General features: G+C 38.9%; 1 protein-coding gene across 1 annotated transcript in view; it reads right to left on the reverse strand.

The window, feature by feature from the left end:
- KCNK12 (potassium two pore domain channel subfamily K member 12) overlaps window positions 1-22,398 on the reverse strand; it is a 45,616-nt gene extending 23,218 nt beyond the window's left edge. The window contains exons 1-2 of the mRNA XM_025166816.2: window positions 22,157-22,398; window positions 15,997-16,733 (exon numbers count right to left, since the gene is read on the reverse strand). Of these exons, the coding sequence (XP_025022584.1) occupies window positions 15,997-16,339 (343 nt within the window). The 5' untranslated portion in view covers window positions 16,340-16,733; window positions 22,157-22,398. The remainder of the gene's footprint in view (window positions 1-15,996; window positions 16,734-22,156) is intronic.
- Between the last annotated feature and the right edge of the window lie 90 nt (window positions 22,399-22,488).

Below are 22,488 nucleotides of genomic sequence, written 5' to 3' on the forward strand. Positions count from 1 at the left end.
ACAAGCAGATACTACTTTTCTTTCCTCTTTCCTACAAATTCATTCTGACTTGACTTTCTCTACAATTCCATTTTCTCCTTAGTGATACTTGATGCATGAAAGCAAAGATGCAAATGCTTAACATTTCTCTATCTCATTTTTCTCCATCCTTGTCTGCTGGGTGTTTGTTTTTTGTTTTGTTTTTTTGGCTCAGACTGATGAGCTCTTCAGAATAAAACCAAAAGCAATATTCTTTTAAATGATGAGACTATAATTCCATTTTAAGATTCTGCTGTCATTGCAAAATTTCTTCATTATTCTTCATGATAGATATACTGCCTTGTAGTTTATAACTACCTATCAATTGTTCTGCATGCCATCCTTTCCCACAGAATGTTGGTGGAAATGTTTGCTGAATCCTTGTAATTATATTTCTTTTTTTTTAAGAGATGTGTCAGTGAGAGCGAGTGACTTTCAGACTGATTTTTAATTCAGTTTCTAGAATCTGGCTGCAAATCACTTCAAAACACAGGCACATTTGAAATTGTCTCTTGACCCAATCTACTCATGGATATAAAACGTGGTAGTGAGAATTCTGAGATGATAAAATGTAATGTAAAAAAAATTCCTTGCAACTAGAGAAAAATTCATCATCCAAACTGATAGCACATTTGGAAGAAAGATTCTGACCCATCTTCTTCCCAATCTTGCTATTTTTCTATCTACAGTGAGTTTTCACAGCAACTTTCAAATATGAAAATTGCCTGCCTATGGCCTGATTTGATAAAAATCTATTTTGCCATCTTAGAACTCTCTATTCTTGTGTTGCAACTTTATTATGCTAAAAGGCAGAATTGCTGAGATGTTTGAAAGATCCTAACTGCAGGTCACAAAAAAGAAGAACCAGTAGTTGCTAGTAGGTAGTTAAATAGGGAAAGCTTCTCCAGGTCAAGTTCATGGACACGTCCATATGGTTTTCTGGGCAACAATATGGAACTGATGCGCTACTGTCTTTTTTCAGGATTTTTTTTTTTAACTTTCAGGCTTAGCCTACAGCCCTGGAGTTCTCTGGAGGTCCAAATACTAATCCAAAAACTAATCTGTCCAAAGACTAATCAGACCTATTCAACTAAGCTTCTGAGCCCAGACAAGGTTGGTTGAGACACCTTTCAGTACTTGTGCCTTTTAAGGATGGAACAAGAATTACAATGGCCGCTTTCTCATTGCCAAAACAATAAGTGCATCATCAAACAAGAGGAAAAATGAGAGACAAGACTGTTCATCTACTATATAGGCACAATACTGCATTGGATCTGTCTTACCTTGATGGTGTTGGAAAATATGGGGTTTCAACCTAGCCTGTCTCACACCAGCACAAAGGGAGGGGCGGGTCTGCTGCAGCCTAGCTTTGCTGCTTTGTGTGGGAGGGGCTTGGATCCCGCCTTTTTCCTGCTTCCCTCTCTCTCTTTCTTCTTCCCTCATGGCCCTGCACGAGGTGTGAGGGGATCCTCTCTCCTCCTCGTTCCTTTCTTACTTCCATTCAGGTTGCCTCCGAACTTATTACTCACACGCACAGGACCGTTCCTACTGTGAACCTGCTTTGTATGAAGATCTGAAAATAAACTATGAGCTATCTTTTATTTCTCTTTTACTAATGTGTAGAGAGTGTTTATTTTGATCTGAACGTAGTTAAACCTTTGTGCAAGTTTGAACACTTCTACTCTGCTAAACCACTAAAACTAGCTGAATGCTGCGTGGGATCTTCTGTTACTAACATTTCTGAACCCCAGCAGATGGCAAGAAAGGTAAGGGTGCTGGGCAATGCATTCCAGAGTGACCATGATTTTTATTATTATTTAAGCGGAACAGCATATTAGTTCACAAAACACATGGTTACCAAATGTGTTTGCACATTATCATAATGTGTATTTATGTGAATGCATTTATAGCATATAATGGCCAGATTGGAATGGGTTCTTCTTCCTGATGCATTTTGTCCTCTCAACTTTCCCAGCCTTTTTGCTCCTCTAGCAGGACTTACTGATAATTGAGAAAAATATGGAGAAGGAGTTGTGGGGATTAAGAATCTCTCTGGCCGTTCCTCTGATTCTTTCCCTGTGTTACTATCAGACAACAGATACTGGGTTGGGCATGTGTACTTTCACTCTTGATGTCATTACAATATGAGTAAGAGAGAAGTGACTAGCTTTGAATAGGAAGTCACTTTGTTTGTAATGGTTTCTGAGAATTAATAATTAGGAAGAGGTCATGCCAAACGTATTCAGATTAATTTAAATTTAAGGCATGTTTGCAATCATTTCAGTGGGAGTTCTTTTTACTGATGGGCTTACAGGAAGAAAGCTTTCAGGATATCTAAGTGGAGCAGGCTCTTCTCATGATTAATACAAAATAACTCATCTCAAAATACAAATTAGACACATATGGGCAGTGTTTTGATTCAGATGCTACAGCTATTCATATAAAAAGTATGTGTCTGTGTGGGTTCCTCCTCCTCCTCCTTTCTTCCATCAAATGATATATACAGTTGAAGAGAGAAAAAGCAGTGCTCCATGTATTCAAACGTATTTCTCCTCAGTCCATATTACTTCTAGCAACAGAATTAGGCTGTGAGAATCTCACTGATGTAGGCTACTCCAAACTGGTGACTTTCAGACCATCTACACATTCTCAGAATTCTGAAGTGGTATGATCAATTCCTGTTGGCCATGTTAGGTGGGAACTATAAGAGTTAGCACCCAATGTATCTGGAAGCACCATGTTATAGAAGATTAAATTGATTCAAGGGACATCTATAAAGTAGGGAGGTGAGGAAGAATATAAGACTTACCCATCCCTGTGCTACCAGCCTGTAAAAATAAAATAATGGCTTCACGAATGAATTCATGCCAGTCAGAGAAATTGCCCTGTTTTTATTGGTTCTCATTGGGTTGGGCAAAAGAGAATTTACTCTAGAAATTAATTCAATGAAGAACATTTTGGTGAATTTCCATAGGTATACTGAGGTGTACTTTCATTTATTTAAATATGAGGGAGCCAAAAGGTATGTGTGAATGTCATGTCTTTCCTTGTAATTAATCTTCCTTGTGGTCTTTTGCCTACTTGACTTCCCACATTTTTGTTAAATCCCAAAGAAAGATATGGTGAGCAAACTTCTCCAATAGATGGGGCTGCCCATTACATCTTCTTTAGCACAAAGGCCAAGGTGATTTGGAGGTTTGTTTATTACCTCTTTCTGGAACTGTGAACAAGGATTGTGAATATTTACATCTAAATAATTGCTATTCCTCATTAAGAAACATATTTGTTCATTTGCATACTGATTTTTTACTTTCTCTGAATGAGAACTGATAACAGTCCCATAGCCTCTTGGATCCTCATATTATAGTGACTTGCAGTGGGTGGATGGATGGAAGTTGCAACTGAGGTGGCAATCCAACACCCTCTTAGTTGTTAGGAAATAAACCCTGTTGAGCTTTCTATACAGGAAACCCCAAGTTGAATCCCTACTATCTCTAGCAGAAAAGATCTCAGGTAACAATGCTAATCATTCAGGAAGCCTGAAGAATCATTGCAGATAGTGGGACTCAGCATAAATTAATTTCATATTTTCTGACTTGCTTCTGAGCAAATATGTAATGCTTATTAATGTATGCTGCTGGAGTGCTGGATCAAGCTTCTTTGGGTACAGCCTATTTGGTTCCAGTAGGAATGCTCTGCCAAGCCCCATTACCCAACTTGGTTGGGTTGTGATATGTATCTAGGGTCTTTGCTTATAGCTCAAGCAGATCTATGGCCAGGTGAGTAAAGTAGCTGGATTTCTCCTTATCTTTAAATTCCTTCTGCTTTAGATTTTGCTTCAGAAGCAACCATGTCTAACAGCACATTTCATTAACCATGACAAATAATATTTTTATCAAATGACATCAAAGTAAACCACCAACTTGCCAATGCCTACACTGATGAACAGCAAATGGAATTAAATTTTAGTTTGACTACTGTTCTTTGGTTTGTAGGTATTTTTCATCAAACCGCATGAACCTCTTTGTCTGAATATGTCCTGTAAAAGTAGACAAATGGCTTATCCTTGAAATTCATGGAAGCCAGTAATATTATTTAAAACTACTCAGTAGCATTTATTTTCTGCAATATCTGTCATGCTGTTTTTTCAGCACAAAATGGGTAAAATTGGATTTCTCACTCCTTTTAATTATTATGAGGGTCTTCCAATAATACACAATTTTAGACAATCAGTGTAGCCAGACTTTGCATAGTGTGTGTGTGTGTGTGTGTAGGGGGAGTTTAAGAGATTTGTACATGAATGCTGAGCCTTATTACATTTGGGGGCAAGAATAAACTTAATGTACCAGCAGCTTGAAAAGGAACCTGAATATTGCAGCTTGCATTTCTATCAAAGTAGGGTGGAGTACCTATCAGGAACCCACTCCTCAATTAAAATAAGTACACTTCACCTACTAGTTCTGTAGTGCAGATGTATGCATGTTTATCTAGCAAGGTTTTAACTGAGAGGGGCAAATAATGGCCATGCCAGCAGTGAAAAGGAAAGCCAAGCAACGAAGGGATTGGAGCCACTTCTCTACATGGCAAAGTTTCAACGTTCGTGATTTTCTAGCTTAGAAAAAAGACAGGAAAGAAGAAACAGTAGTCCTGTATAAAATGTAGCATGTTGGGATATCTTACTCACATTCCCACAGATCTGACATGGATATTAGTTGTGGTTGCCAGATGCCTTTAAATCTCTTGATGCATTGCTTCCCTGCCTTTGTCATCTATTAAACTTCTATCTGGCTTGCTGCGCTTTTATCATCTTGTATCTTGGCAAGATACAAAGATCAGAGACAATTGCAAAATCTTCTAGTTTATGTCTGTAGAAATTGATACCAAGAATGAGGAAATTTTCTACTTTGTAGAGGTTGGAGTGTAGTAGATGAGAACCAGGAAAGGCCCGACTTAAATCTCCACACAGCTATGAAGATGATTAGGTGTCAGAGAAACATTGATCTGAAAGGGGCCATTTAGGCTATCAGCCTCCAGCTCAATGCAGGAATCAAAGCCTCCTAGAGAGATGGCTTGCCAGCCTTCACTTGAAAGGATGCCCACCATCTTTCTAGGAAATTGGTTCTATTGTTCTGGAGCTTCTTATTCTCTCTTAACCTAATCTAAACTCATAGGATTGTTATGAGAATAAAATAGGGAAAGAATCACATATACCTTCTTGGGCTCCTCAAGGAAATGATGGAACAGGAAGGAAGGAATAAGCTTAAATTTCTAGCACCACCATTTGTTTTCCTAGAATTTAGGGGCTGTTACATAAACCAGTCTTCAAAAAACAAAACAAAAACAAAACCCACTTGAATTCTTTTCAAAACCTGATGTAAACTTCATGTTAATGAATTGACTTTTGAACAGAGACAGTGATCACCTATAATCAGTCTTTATAGTCAGATAGAAATCTATGCTGTCTTGTTAGGCCCAAATCACTATCCAGTATGGTCAGGTAAATGCTAGGACCTGGTGGATGTAATATTGGCCATTAATATCTCTTTCTCTTTTTCTCTCTCTTCCACTCCTCATTTTATTACAATGTAATAAAATGGACACCACTATGCTCAGAGGCATTGTGAATAAACAGGAAGTGTCCACAGCTTCAACTGGCATTTCACTGACAATATGTAAGGAAGACTGGCTGGCCCTGCCAGCAAGAAGGCATAGACATCCCAGAGGGCCCTTCTAAGTAACTTCACAAACCTGGCACCAACATTTTTGTCCTTCCACATGTTCTTATTAAAAGAAAACAGTGGGCCACAGGACAACACACTGAGATACATGTCTGTGGATAGAGCAGTTGTAGTGGTTGCAAGTGGACAAACTAATATATGACTGAGGGGCAAATAAAACCTTTCAGTGTGTAGCATAGTAATTGAATACTTGTTTCCAAATTTTAAATAGTGTTGGGAGTTAATGAGAATGAAGCCACTTAAAATGTAGTAAATATGTGGTGAAATAACAGCAACAAAACACAAGTTAAAGCAGCTTGGGGATAAACCTCCCTTTTCGTGGTCTGTATGCATCTCTTCTTGCTATCTTTGAACAGACCCTATCCCTTGTGTCTAAAAAGCTTCTCCCTTTCCACACAATCTTTTTAGGGGAAAACTTGTACTTTTTATATATGTGAGCAAGAAGGGACTATGTGAACATGTGAGAGTGTGTGTGAAACAGAGAGAGTATGGTATGTGAACACCCTTACCCAGATAAGTGATCTAGTCAAATAACCTTGAGGTCGTTTTAGTAATGTTCCTCAGTCATCCATGTCATCAGTTGGCTTACTGGGAGCAAAACCAGTCTTTTCCCATCCATGACAAAGTCAGACAAAGGGCTTGTGAAAGAGTCTTTCTTAAACACTCTTGTCTTGTTGTCATTGTAGTTTTCATCCCTCTGTAATGGGGGTGGGTGGAGGTGAATAAGGGGCAAAAAATGAGTAGGAGGTTGGAAAGCCCCAGCAAAACTCGTGTCAACCTGATCATACCATTGCAGATCCTCCCGCAAAATAAATAAACAAATAAATAGAAAATAGAAAAATCCTAGGTCAGATATGTTTTATAATCCCTATTTTGTCTTAGCCAGTATGATTTGCATAAAATCCCCAATATGACTTTTTTCCCCACTATTTTGAGGGTTGGGTACATGTGTGGTGGGTGTATTGGTATAAAACCAACACATTTTGGCAGTTTTTGTAGAACTATATTGCAGTACTATAAGGTCTCTTATTTTAGCTGGGACTAACTTACAGAATGTATCCCTGGGCCATAAATGTATCTAGCTGAAAAATGGAAATGAATTATGTAGTGTTAAGAATATTATAACATTATAATATTAATAAGCAAAGTCATAATCATCAACATATTTTGCACCCCAGAGATGAACAGTTTGACTGATAAAAACACTTGCTGGAGCTCACAAAATAATAATGCAGCAGAGAGCTGACTCTCTCTCTTTCTCCCCCCCCCCCAGGATTGTCAAAACATAATTTTGAAACTGCTCATCATTATCTGAATTTGACAACAATATTTTTAACTAGTAAAAATATCTGGTAGGATTCCTTAAAGGTTTTGATTACATTCTAGCAACTTTACTCTTTAGACATGTAAAATAGACTTTTCTTGAGCTTCATTAGCAAAAGTGCCTTTTTAATGGCCTTTGGTGGTATTGGCTACTCTATTATTTGTTTTGTTCCTAGAGTGCCTCATAAAACAGGTTTCAATATTATACAGTTCTGTTCATAATGTAAAATAATAGGCAATACAAAAAAATCACAATAAAATAAATTATAATACAATATAAAATTATACATGTTGAATAAAATTTATTAAGAATGCAAAAACTAAAACAAGTGAACAAAAACTTGTGCTCAGGAAGGAGCAAACCACTGTAGAAGAGTGCCTTCAACTTCCAGCCATGCAGGCAGTCTAGAAGGATACCAGAATCTATCTAAGGCTGCTAACAAGTCTGAAAGACCAAGAGATGTACACTTCCCTAAAAGGGAAGGTTGTAAGTCATATAACCTTTTCTTAACATGGCCAGATCCAGGGAGGACATCTTTAAGAATGGGCTCACTATTACCTCCTTCAAGTCAGCTGTCTTCTACCTACAATTTGACCACCTCTACATCCAGCTACTCATCCCTTCCTGGGCTTCCAGAAGGAGCCAAGTTGGCCATGGATCGAGCTCATAAGTAAGAAAGCTCATATCATCAATAACCCTAATTCCTCAGAATTAAGAAGCTGAAATGAATCCCATATAACCTTGCAAGATGCTATCTCACTCACCTCCTTAGACCAGACCTGAGCTTATTTAAGCAATTTTACCAGCATACATATTCCACAGCAGTTCTTGGGATGATCATCTTATGCCTAACCACCCAAAAGGGAGTGAGTTATCTTAAATAGTATTGCTGGAGCATAGTCTGGTGTTGCAATAAGGGCAGACAAGAAGGCTTTGCTGTTCTTATTGCCACAGTGCAGGCTCAGACATAAGATCTTCACCATGCTCAATCAAGTTCACGTCTGGTCTTTCTCTACCAATGCTGCCTGTGTCTCTTTTGCTGCTTCATCTCCCAGAGCTTTTTGGTAAATTGAGGAATCCCCTGTGATTGGTTGATAGAGGCCACTTGGGGACAATCTTATCATGGGGTTCTCTATTATTGAGAATCCACATCCTATAAAGTTTTATTGGTTCAAGCCAGGACTTTGGATTGGGCCTGCAAATGGAGAGAAAGAATTCACAAGATCGAATTCTAATGTCCAGTCTCAGTTAGAATGCTTGGGGCCATGTTTTGCAGTAGGTGATATTTCCAAACCATCTTCAGAGATAGCTTCTGTAAAGATCCAAGGAGATGACCTAATAAGACAGAGATGGCAGTTGCAAAAACATGCTTTAAGCCTGGGAAGCAGAGAGTGAAGCTAGGACTGATTCCTCCCTAATTTACTAGAGTGTAAGAGAGAGGGAAGTGGAAGCTCTGTCAGGCTTTTAAGATTCTGGTCGTTATATCCTGTATCAAGGAAGTATAGTGTGAATGAGAAAATCAACTAAGAAACAGGTTGGCCTAACAAAATGCCTTCAGGTACGCTTTACTGCCTATCAAAATGCTTAAAAATATAAGATATGAACAGCTTACTAAAAGATCTGAAACTGGAAACCCAGGGACTAGTTACTGGAAAGGGGGAAGTTGAGTCCTTTTGACAGTTACTCAAGGCTTGCTGACTAAACAAAACCAAAGGCTAAAAATACAGGGTTGCTATGAGGGTGGGTTCTGTTGCCAAGGGGGGCTATTGTCTTTTTCATATAAACAAGATCACTATATAAGCTTTTGCCTTGTCCCCTCTCAGTGGGCAGAACCTGTATTCTGTCCCCTGCGCAGCTCAACAAACTTGGCTCAAGCAGGTTGTGTGGTCTTCACTCATCAACCGGGCTGGGGGATTTTCCCCTTCAAGTGCCAGCTAGACTTCTGGAATATGTTTCCTGATTTTGCCTATCTTGAAAGCTTCACGTAAATGTGGTACAATAACCTTTACTAATCTGGTGCCCTTCTAATAGTTTGCTCTGTAATTTCTAGAACTCCAAATCAGTACAAAGCTTGGGAGTTACAGAACTCATACATCTGGAAGCACAGAGCTGGAATTCCTAAAAGGGGAGACAACTTCTAGCATTTTAGGTGGAATATTTTTCAGGATAAAAAAGGGAATTCATTGTGTTAACAATGGCAGTTAATCTATAACAGTGTTTTTCAACCTTGGCAACTTTAAGATATGTGGATTTCAACTCCCAGAATTCCCCAGCCAGCATATACAGTATATAACATTTCAATGGAATCTCCACATATTTATAGAGACTAATCACCATTCCTTCTATTTGTAAGGTTCAGGCTGTGAATGCCATGACTTCTGCGGTCAAAATTGGTTAGGGTTAGGGTCCTTCCACACACACCCCGCCCCAGTTTGTTGTTTAGCGCAACAGTGTCCAAGAAAGCATCTGGTAATTTGATGGCATACTGAGAGGCCTGAATAGATGAAATTCAAATTTGTTTCCCAAAGACTCTTTTCTGTGTAACCTCGTTTACACAAAGGCAAAACAGGTGAAAACCAGAGTGCGCCTCCATTATTCCATCAAAGGAAGGTAGGTTTAGCCCATAGACCTAGGATATCATAGATAGGTCATTATCCTTGACTGGGCAAAGCAACAGTTAGTCTTCCCAAAGAGGCTGACTTACACTTATCTTCATGTTCTCTAAACAGGATAAATGCTCACAGAAGGAGAGAGAAGTAGTAGTAGAAGAGCCTGCCAATGAACATTCAAATACAATGCCTAAATCATTTATTACCAACCATCTACTCTGTGGTGAGCATGTGCTAAAACTCTAGAGATTATTCAAGAGATAATCAGTAACTAGTTGATTTAGGCTGACTATAGTGATTCATCTGGAATTCTGTGTGTTTATTGTCTTCTGTTGTCCTCCCTACATTTCCCTTTTCCCAAGAATTCCTTTCCCTGCCTATAGATTTGGTTTTATAAAGAAATGTCCCATTACTATCATATGTGTGTGTAAGACTGCATGCTTAGATAGCTATGCTGTTTATTCAGGATCAGCACAAGGTATGTTAAGTTCTGTAATTCTGGACTTTGGGCAGAAAGACCTTTCCTTTGTATTTTTCTAGAACTGGGCTGAAGAAAGAAGTTTTGGGTAGAAGAGCTAAGACTTCCCAAGCTAAAACTAGGCTGTGCGATAAGATTAATCCTGAGTGATGTCAGCCTATTTTGATTATATTTTACTGAGGAATCCTTAGAAGAAAGGATCTGTTTATTTATTTATTGGGCTTATATGTCACTAGATCTGAGCAGACACAGGGCAAATTACAGAATCACAGTTCAACATAAAATGTAAACATTCACAATAAAGCTTAAAATGAAAACAAATAACATGCATCAAAACCAACTAATACTAACAATTAAAATCCACCATAACACTCTGATACAAATATTAACCAACAATATTAGCACTCTGAAATTATTCCCTTTCCGGTTTGGAACAGATAACATTTCAGTCTAATCTATTAAAGCAATTGCTATGTTCTGATTTTGCCCCATCAGGGAAATGGGAAGTGTAGAAAAACGTAAAAATGCACTGAAGTCATGCCAAATAGCGGTGATCCACCTTCTTTTAATCTTCTCCTTTGCCTTTCCTCCAAGTTGCACTATACTGCAAAATTCACCTTTCCACTCAGCTGAATTGGCTGTTCCCTCTGAATAGCTATTAGAAGCAGCACATTTCAGTTAATGTGCAACCATTGTTGCATTGAGTGAGCAAATCATTTGGGAGCTCCAAAAGTGCCTTTTAGTTTTAGTGGTGCATATTCCAGGCAACATTTATTTACAAAAGCTGTTGCATGATGCTAAAATACAGAGGGTGGGTTGAGGGGTTCATTCAGTTCTTGTTATCTTTTATTAAAAAAACCCTGTCATTTAAGAAAAATCCACTGAATAGTAATACAAACAGCAATAAACTTCACACAATTATATGGTTCAATTAGTTCCTTTTTGCCTTCTGTTTGGGTTATTTATATTTATAAAAGAATCATAGTATCCTATTATTGCCTTTTGAGTCAGGAGTATTTTCCAGATTCATGAGTTATTGTTAACCACTTGAAAGGAAGGATTGCAAAATCTTAAGTATAAATGCATGGCATCCAGACTATGTATATTACTATAATACTGCTTTTTAAAAAGCAGAAGAAAAGTAAGCTTTGGAATCTCATTCACACACTAATTTTGCATGGGAAAATTATGAGGATATTCACTATATGACATCTGGACATCAGTGAGTGGATTTTTTAAATATTAAAACATATAGATCCCATCTTTCTATAGCACATAGTGTACAAACACACAAGGCATGTCCAACCAAAATTTAACATATTCATTAAAAAGCACTTCAAAACTACATAATTCAAGTCAATTTTAAAATTATTATAAATAAGAATAATTTTAAATAAAATGATATGCCAATTAAAAGAATATTAGCTGCAGAAAAAAATTGCAATGCCAGCAGATAACAAGAAGGCAGTACACATTTTCTTCTGTGGCAGTTATAGTTACATTGCTCCATGAGAAAATAAAAAAGAAGAAGAAGTCCATTACTGGGCAACACACTTTTAGAACCAACCACAATGCCACCAAAGTTTGGATGCAAATTTTCCAGCTCTCCAGAACGTTTATTAAAGATTAAGTGTTACAAAACAGGGCATAAGGGGGAAAGCCAATTACTAACAGGCACTGCAGTTAGTTTATGTTTAGTATTCCGTGATAAAGCAATGGGAAATCTCTCACAGTTCTGAAAATTGAAAGACATTCCACCTTGCGGATGCCAAAACCAAGAAGGTCCCTTGTTCTCTGTATCTATTAATTTCTCGTGTGTTTGTGTGCACGCTCCAGGTCCCTTCTATTAAAGGACGTCATCTTACGGGACCAAAGAAGCACGTCTTCTCTGTCATGGCCCCTGCCCTCTGAGATCCAGATGGCACCCTCTCGCCTGGGTTTCTGAAAAGCGCTCACAGCCTGGCTTTAGCCTCAGGACTGGGGTTAATGTGTTTGTGGGGTCCCTGATTTGGTTTGACTTGTCATTGTTATCATTGTTTTAGTCCAGGCTGCTTGTGGTATTGTATGTTTTTAACTGCTTCTATTGATTTGGTATTTGTTAGCAGCCCAGAGCCTATGGGAGTGGGCAGCTGTAATACATTTAAATAAATAAAGTGTGTGCATGCATGTGTGGAGGGGGAAGAAAATAGTAGCCTCTTTATTTCCTGCTTCTCGTGGAGTGAGAAGAAAGAGAGGGAGGGAACGGGAACAGTGGTTTTAGTAGCTGCTATGAAAAAGGAAGAAAAAGGTCTAGAGGAAGTAAAGGAGAAAAAGAAAAATATAGATCTGGAGGGGGAGGGGGGGAGGGACTCTGTGTTGCAAATTGGACTTAAAAGAGGTTCCCTAGGCTAAAAAGCTGGAAAACTAAAGTCAGCAAGATGATGGCAGCTCCCTGATTTCAAAACTGAGGAAGGATTTAGAGCTGGATCTGACAATTATTTTTGTTTTATTCTAATCATTCTCCTAGCAACTCAGGGTAGTACACATGGTACTCTCCACTGCCTATAATAGGTTATTCTAGGTAATGATGACTGGCCCTAGGACACCTAGTGAAATTCATTGTTGACATGGGATTTCAATACATTTATCCTTGGCCTTAACCCAATATGCTATCTACCACCTCACTTCAGAAGTGATCTATCATCCACTTTACAATCCTGGATGTGTTTAGGGAAGAATTAAAATCTGCATTCTCTTGACTTAAATGAGACCAAAGGATGCACTGAGAAAACATTCCTTTTTCAATTTAGTTGTTACATCAAGAGGAAAGTGCTCAGGCTGTCCATGGACATAGGGAGCAGGGGTTAAAAAAAGTCTAGATGGCAGCTTTGACTGTGCAATTAAAACCCTACCCCTGTTTTATGTAACATGCATAAAAGGGGGCAGGCTTTGATTGTGCAGTAGTGCCTACCATCTTGAGGTTTTTTACCCTCCCTGCAGATGCCCTGGAAAGTGCTGGGGAATACAACAAGAGATCGTGGAATATTATATCTTCCTGTGAAGACAGAGGCAGCTGCTAACAGGCAACTGCTAAACTCCTGTTGGTCAACACAGATTGTACCATCACTCTGAATTAATTGTTGTTATGATTTAATGCTATATTCTCCTCTATGCTTACTACAAAGTAGAAGCTAGAGTTAAAAGACATGTGGCCATGCTGTTGAGAGGGAAAGCAACTTTCAACACTAGTATTTCAAATTCTCTACATTTCAAAGAATAGCACAGTCTATTATTTTATTTGTGAAGGAGAATGTATTGGCATTAAAAAAAATGGTTACAGCTATGGAAACTAGATATGGGAGACTGGCCAGTAGATTTTGATCAATCATGCTAGTTCATAAAGTGTTCATAATCTGATATGAAAAAATAAAGAGCATTCTTTAATAGTTTGTTGGCTGTATGTGACAAAGTCAGGCGTATCTGCTAATATTCTCTTCCCAGATACAGTAGGTAGCTAGGACAAGGGTGGACAGAAGGTAAATCTGAATCTACTGGTACATCAGTGTGTGATTTGTAATATATCACAAAGTTTGGTCACTTTTGTATAGAAGGTAGAAGACACCAGCCAGCAAAGTACCATTAACGAAGCACTTTTAGCACCACCTAACTCTCAGAGCAATGCTGAGAAAGGTGGAAGGAAAGAGAAGAGAATGACGAGCAGCAAAGTGAATGGATTCAATTACAGCAGTGATGGGTGCACTGTTGGAAGACCTGAAGGACCAGGTTGGGGAAAGGTTGTCCTGGAGAAAATCTGTCTATGTGTTCACTAAGAATCGACACTGACTTAATGGTACATAATCAACTCTCAGGGCACCTGCAGAAGCCTATAGATAGTCAATGTGACATGTTAATTTTTTGTGCAAAATTTATGCACATTAATTCTTGGAATTGTTACTGTCACTCCTTTCCTAGGATACTAAAATATAAGGAACCAGCAATCCTCAAAATGTATTCTATATCTCATTTTATAAGATATCATTCATTCATTTCTTGTTTTTGAATATAGATATTTAATTCTACTTAACTTTGAAGGAATGCAAGGTAACGTATCCTACTTCCTATCACTGGGTGGGGAGAGATGATGGAGGGAAAAGAAGAAAATCCAAACTCTGTAATGTTTTATTGGTGCTGAATAAAATTTCATTTGGAAGGAATTTCCATAGAATCTATACTTGCTGTCTAGTTCAGTCTGATTTTAAATTTGTCATCAGAAAATATGGAACTATTTTAGCAATACTAAGTTGATAACATATACAAAATCAAAGGTAATGCAGGAAACAGGAACTGGCCATTTTATCCCACCCACTCTACTTTCGCTTCAGATCTAAAACACAATTAACTGCTCACAGTGGGGAGACACCAGCTCTGTTTATGGAGGCATCCTGACTTTCAGATCACTTTCCAAACTTCAGTTGCTATAGTAACTTAAGAAAGCTTTCTAGAAAAAGAAACAACATCACTTCTGAACTTCACCCAATCTATTTCATTAAAGTATACCACCTGTTTATGTTTGTTTGGAGTTTTGAAAGGAACATGCACATGGTGTGTTACTCAAATCTTATGGAAAAATAATTAAAGCCAGCAACAAAATGTCACAAATATATTAACTGCCAATCTTTTTGAATGCCAAAAAAATCCTAATGTGTTTCCCCATTCCCATGTAGTCCTTTCCTTTGCATTTTGACTGTATTATTTTCTTTCACAGCATTTTCCACATCATCAAAAAATGCATTTCAGCTCTCATACAATATCTGTGCCTTGTATGAAGTTAATTGACACAGGAAGTAAAAAAGAAAAGGATATATCTGTACATTAGTAAATGAGTTTTATTCTGTTTAAAGGCTGATTTGCATACTGATTTTGACTTTATATCTGAAAATGCCCTTTTTAGAACAACTGTTGCATTGGTATACTTGATAATACAGGTTTCATACTTTGGTTTTAAAAGAATAACCATTCCTCTTTTTAGCAAAATTCAAAGTATATTTTTGTCATTATTCCCCAGCCTGATGCCCTCCATGTGCTGAGGAACAATTCCTTGCATTTCCAGCCAATATTGACCCTGCTGATTTAATACATCTGGAGGAAACTTTGTGTCTACTTGCTAAATATATATGAAGATCCTGTTATTCTGTGATTTATTTCCATTTATTATGGGGTAAGCCCCTTGAACTTAGTGACATTTAGTTACAAGTAGTTATGGATAGATTTGTATTTTTAAATGTAGCTGTTTGGGAAATAAGTTCTTTCAATCTTTCATTAAAAAAATGGGTGGAGAGGAATGGTAGAGAACAATGGTGGTTTAGTGGGTTTTATTATATCTCCTCAGCTATACATTTATTATTCTAAAATAAAATGTGAAATGCTTCAGTTTTAAATAAGAGGATATGTCCAGATATATGGGGACCAAAGTTCCCAGAATTCTTAGTCAGCACGGCCAACACTTTCATTTATTTGTCTGCTGGATTTATAACTTGCCTGTCTTGAAGGAGATGAAGGCAGCATACATAGCATTTCCTCCTCTGTATATTTTCAGCAACACTGAAGTAGGTTGGGCTGATGGAAAGTGACTGGCCCAAATTTTGCTAATGAGTTTCCATGACCAAGGGTGAACTTGAAACTCTGATTCTAGTCGGACACTTTAATTTACATTTTCTGGAGGACACCAAATTGGTGGAGGCCAAATAGGAGAGAGAGAGAGAGAGAGAGAGGAAGAAAGAAAGAAAGAAAGAAAGAAAGAAAGAAAGAAAGAAAGAAAGAAAGAAAGAAAGAAAGAAAGAACGAACTTACCTATTGTTGAAACCACTGTGCCCACAAAATAGAAAGCTCCTGTGAAGTCCCATCTTGGTCGGAGGGCATCTACTCTAATACCTGCAGCCATGGCTGCCTCATAGCTTCTTAAGAAGGCCTTCAGCTCAGGGAGACTAATGTTGAACATCTGGCTGAAGTTCTGAAGGGTCCAATTCCAACGATGCTGTGCTTCTGCTTCAGATGGGCTCTCAATGGCTGAGAAGATGGTAGCTCCAGCAGTCAGGTATGCCACAATGAGCACTGCTAAAAGGACAAACCTGCCATTGTCCTCATTGAAATGTGACATGCAGCAGCAGCCTTTAAGTCTCCTGACAGACATCATCCAAATTTCAGCACCACAGAGGTGATGGAAAATGACCAACACCTCATTGGAGGGACTGGCATGGAGATATTACCCAGTTAAAGAGTTCAACGAGAAAAAAAACATCCTTCTTTTGAAGGGTTTCCCTTCTGAGTCATGGGTATTGGCTCATCATGCTTATATCAATGCAAGCTTCCATTAACTTGTATTCCACCGGACTCCCCCACATCAGCTTAGGCATATAGGTTTTCTTAGAGTTATACTGGGAATTCCGTTGCCCCTGAAGCCCACCACCAAGCTCTTGAGGGCACTGGCTGCAGCTTGTGAGGAAAAGCTTTTCTCTCCCATCTCAGATAGTTGCACTTGACCATATTCTTTGTAGTCTAGCCTTTATCCCAATCAAAGGCATCCAGGTCTAGTGGAGAAAAAAAAGTGTTCAGTCAAAACTAGTGGTGTTGATGTATGATATGTAGGGCCAATAGAATCTAGGGTACTCCTCTTCCTAAAGAATACCAAATGTTCATTTCACCTCCCATCATCTCCTGTTCATGCTTGCCTCAGGCTTTGAAATGAATCTCCTTCAGTTATGCATAACCAGTATAGCTCTTCTCTTCTGAGTTCCCTAAACTCTCTTTGCAGGTAGCATTCGCATGCATTGAATACACTTGGAAAGCTACATGAGGCAAAGACAGAGCACAGAAGTCAGCTGCATTCAACACAATTTATAAAGGAGGGTAAATGCTCAGCACATTTACTCAAATGCCACCACTTTATATCTAAGCTGCTTTATCCAACCAGCTTTTTCCATTTTCTGTGTGTTTCAACTCGATGTACACTCATCATCTTCATGGTTGAGAAAGACCTGAATCAACGAGACAACACCCATGCAACTTCATTTAGGTCTTTGCTGAATAAACTCACTTTCTCTACCCTCCAAATTGATATTTGTTTGATAAAAGGTTTGGAATATTCAAGACTGCATTTGTTTGTGCTGCATATTACTTTTTTTTTTTTCAGTAAAGCAAAGTTATTCCTGCCCCTCATGAACCTGAATTAAAATGGGAAAACATTGCCCTTCCATATTCAACCACCATCGGATATGCATTTTAACATGAAGAGAATTTATAGCAGAAAGCAGGCTAAAATGAGAGGGTGAAACAGACCAGCTTCTCTAATTCACCAAGACAGATCTCTCCCCAGCCCCCAGCATAGCCTTCCCCATACCAGTTCCTTCTATGTTGATTACAGTATATGAAAAAGCAAATGAAGCGAATAAGATGTAGTTTGCCAAAGCATACTCTTCAGTGTTGTTGTTCTTTTTACCTTTCTTTTGATCCAGGTGAAGTTACCTTCTTGGGACTCTTCTTTCCACCTCCACTTGAGTAGCTCTGATTTTGCCATTTGCTCACAATGTCCCGGCCACCCACGCCAAGCCTCACAACCCCAGCCTGGCTTCCCTTGAATCTAATCATATGCAAACACACACCATGTCCTTTTATTCACAGCAGTTCGGAGTCCTCCCGTAACATGCAGTTGTAAGTCCCAACATGAATGATGGCTGGGGGTGGGGGGTGGGGTGGGTGGATCACCTTCTTTTCTTGAACGGCTTGCTCGTGGTGATGAGAACAGCTGGGAAAGGAAGTGCGGCTGTTCAGCACCACGGATAGTGCACTGCAGCTCCGCGTGCGCCCGCGACTCCCGGCTCTGTCCCCGCCTATAGTTGAGCTTGGAGGGCTGGGAGGGAGCTGGGGCTGCTCCAGCCTGCGAGTTGTTCAATAACCATCTTCGCCTTTTCATTGCCTTCCCGGCATTCTGTTGATTGCGGAACATGCAGCGGAGCGCTCAGCTCGAAACGGGGGTCGAGGGCGGGGGAGATTTATTTCTGCCTTGCCCACTAGTCGGGAGAGCTGTTTCTTGGTGCTGCTGCTGCTTTTGCTCGGCAGGTATTTTCGATACTCTCCTTTTCCCGGGGTTGTGAAGGGGGTGAGAGGCTGATGCATTGCTGAATGATGTCCAAAAGCCACAGGGAAAAGACCAGCCACGACCCTTTCGATACTGAAAGAGGAATCGCGTTTTCAGATCCTGCAAACCGGGACCAAGGTTCACCACTTTTCTTTCCAAAGAAAGTCCAGGAGAGTTTTCAGATATTTTTCTATCACTTTACTTCTGTGTTTTCTTTGATTTAAAGAGATAGGCTTCACATAGATGCTTGTGTTATGAGTGTCTAAAATGTGTATTGAAAAAAGTGTATTTCTCTCTGAATGTAAGGACGTAATGCATGATCTTACAGAGATCATAGATGGAAATGCAAAATCCTCATATGTTCATGTTCCAAAAGCTCTGGCTGGAACTCAGCTAGAGCACCTAGTACCTTCAGATGTGTTGGACAAAACTCCCATCATCGCCAAAGAGGTGGGGAAGTGATGGGAGTTGTAACATGCATCTAGAGGACACCATTTTAGGGATTTTTTCTGGTTGGTTGGTTGCTTAGTTTGTGCCTTCAAGTCAACATTGATTCCTGGCTGAAGGAAGCACCATTGTTTGTTGTGTACAATAATTCTACTATTAAAGAGATGTGGTCAGTTTTGTACTTTGAAAGAGGAACAATGGAAAAGAAGAAATTTATGCATGTATACTGCAGGGTTGGTCCTCAGTTCTTAAAAGTGTTTCTCAGTCTGCTTATGATGTACTCAGGCAATTAATAAGTCAAGACTTACATCAAAGCCAGAAACTGCAGGTCAGTTACTCTCTCTTCATTTTATCCTCACTCCTATGAGGTTGGTTAGTTGAGGTAGCAACAGGGGAAAAGTTATATAAGACATGTCATAGTGCAGTCATGGTTTGAATTGAGATTACTCCAGGGATAATTTAAGATCTACACCTACCACTACACCTCATTGGTCTGTATGGCAGAGATAAACAACCTGATGCTACCCATGCAGTTTGGACTACAGTGTTCATAAGTCCTTATTCTTAGCCATGGCAGCTGATGGAAGAGGCCAAGAAGGGATTCCACATTTTCCCATAAACCACTCCTTCTCTGCTTCATGTTGTAGCCTCTCCTATACTATCCAGCTTCTCTTTGGCAATCTAGACATTCCCTAAGTGGAAAGAGTACTTAATGGATATAAAAACAACAACAGTCCAGAAGTGTCTTGAAAAGTGGCTCTTGTGTTTCAACAAAGGAATGAGATAGAAAATAATGCCAATGAGAAGAGATACCATTTCTGTAATGTTTCTGCTTGTCCCCACCGTTGTTAAAGATGATAATATCACACAGTAGTCAAGAACAGGCAGTGTTAACATGACTGGGCAAATGCAAAGCAAGCAACCCAAATAGTATTTCTTTTCCACAAGGGTCTCCTGCAGCAATAAGCAGCAGAGATCATGAGGTCTCTGGCAGCAGCTGAAGGCACAATATTGAGGGAATTGTATGGATCTCCATGTGAGCTCACACAGTTTCTTAATGAAACACCACTCTCCTTCTCTGTTGAATGACAACAATGATTTTAAAAGGAATTTATATAAAAAGGTTTGTGTGGAGGGAGCCATGGCCTCTGTTTGGATCATAGGATATCCTGGTGAACATGCCAGTCAAGAGACCTCTTAGATATAGCACCTCACTGATCCCACACTTTCATATGCCTGAATCAATTCTTCCTCTCCCTCTTCTAAGAATGGAAGATGAATCCTCAGGAATCAAATCAAAACCTCCTTGATGCCTTCTGGATGTTTTAGACTATAGCTCTAATCAGCCCCAGCCATTATGTCCAAAAGCTATGGGTTATGTGATATAATATGATAGAATCAGGGGAGGGGGGATGTGGCAAATGTGGTCCATGATTCTTTTTAATGATTTGTACATGATCTCTCTTACAACGAAGGACAAGACAAGACAAGACTTAAGACAGCTGGAGGAAAGATCATTGTCTACTTTCTACTGTGCTGTTTTTCTATTTGCAGGGAGATTTTTCCATAAGTAAAGGTTTTTAAAAATTACTCTTGCCAGCAATCTGTAACAAGACCATCTATTTCAGCTTTCAACAACCAAGCTGGCTGAACATTATTGGAGCTGAAATCTAACACGTCCAGAGGGTGCCAGATTGGGGAGGGCGATCTATTCTCTTCCCTCAGTACTCATTACACTCCATCCTGATCTATGCATAAACTGATCCTCACTTCCTTGATTATACTGTACTTCAGCAAATAAATCCAAGGGTTGGCTTGTTCTTATCATGGGGTGAGTAACTGTGTAAACAAGCTTTGGCTAATCAAATGTTATAGTGGTTTCCTCTGGCCACTTGGATAAATGAGGTTATAGAGTACAGACCAACAATAATATAGAATTAACTGGGCCATATCCATTACTAATCAGGTTGGGCCTCAATTCTGCAAGAAAGATGCTCTTCTGCTGCTGCTTCTTGACTATTTTTAATCTATCATCTTATTGTTTAAACATGTTTTAATGAAGGACCAAACATAAACAGAACAGAAGCTCAATTTCCTGAGTTTATACACGCAGTGTTGACTTTATTATTATTAAAAAAAAAAGAGAGGAGGCCTGGTCTGATGAAGGCAAATTGTTAATGGAATAATAAATAGTATTAGCTTGGCTGTTTGGAGCAATGTGTATGGAGAGAGAGAGAGAGAGAGAGAGAGAGAGAGAAAACACGGAAGTGCATTCAGCAGATATTTAATTAAATCACCAAAACAGATCAAACCCCAGAACATTATGTACTGCTTAAAGAAATACAAATTTTTAACCAATGCATTAACACTTCATTGGTAAGTGGAGTTTTCAGGAGCCACTTTTCTTATTTCAAAGACTGACAGATGAGCTTAGAGCAAAGACATATTAGAATAGGATTAGACAGACTGCAAGCTTGCAAAGATATACTTTATTTTTTACCACAATTCCCAGATCAACTCACTGGACTTTGGTTCAGAAAACATGCACATAGACTGAGCTTACACATAGCATTCATTCATGGTTTCTTTAAATATTCATTACTGAATAAAAGTTGAGTAGCGGCTGAGTGGCTAAAACTGTGGTTTACCAACTGCAATGGCTGGTTCACACAACATGTCAAAACTGAACTAACTGCATTTTGACTTAACACATAGAATCATATACTCTTGAACAAATTTCAGCTTTTTCCTGAAACTCATCCCCAATATTCAATGTTCCCTTTCTTTCCTCAGCTGATTCCTAATATGGAACTTCAGAAACTCTTATGGGAAGGATCTTTGTTTACTGTTGCAATCTTATATACACTTGTCTGATATTGACCTCCCTTGAAATTAATTAATATTTACAGGCAAGTATGTACTGTACAAATATCATCTTCTCCTAGTCTTAGGTATATGAGTTTCCCAGATAAGCAATCAAGATCACCCATCATCTTTCCCAATGCTAATAGTGATTATTTCACTTATGCTAAGTCATAACATGGCTTGTTTAGATTTGGCTTGGTGGCTGTATTTTTAAGACATGCTTAACTGAGTCAGTTAAAGCCCAACACATTAGGCAAATCCATAACCCTGATATCTAAATTCTGACAAATGGAGATGAACTTGTTAATTCCCCCAATGTATACTCTCTCGTTAAATAAGACAGATACAAATGAATGCCACCATCATTTACTGATATATATTGTAGTTGTCAGAAAATTGTGGCATTTATCTTAGATTGCCAATATTTACTGGTGTCAATATATATTACATTTCAAAAGTTTGCTGTAACATTTAAATAAACTCTTTGGGTTACCTTATATATGAGTTGCCAAATAAAACATTGCCCCCAGAATGAGTGGATTGTCATTAAATTATGTTTGTTACCTTGTGCCTCTATCAAAGGACTCCTTGAGTGAAGAAATGAATATGCTGATGGGCTCCTTAGGAAGACACTGAGTTGTGATGTCCCCTCCCATTGGCCACTTAGCACACTGAAGAGAGACTTCCACTTGCCCCAGTCAGGGCTGGAGGCAGGCATTGTAAAATGTTCCTGGACCATGAGTTGCTCTTGGATTCTCAGGCACTGGCTCCAGCCAGAAATGTTTTTGTCCAGCATCCCAACTGCATTCTTTTCTATGCATTGCACCCAGATTGCTACAACATACTTGTGAGCAAATGAAGCTGGGGTTGCTGTCTGCATTTGGGAAAAGCAGTTG

This window comes from Python bivittatus, unplaced genomic scaffold (assembly GCF_059951505.1).
Source record: "Python bivittatus isolate LINGU-HERP-01145 unplaced genomic scaffold, Pbiv_v1 ctg000020_np1212, whole genome shotgun sequence".
NCBI lineage: Eukaryota > Metazoa > Chordata > Lepidosauria > Squamata > Pythonidae > Python > Python bivittatus.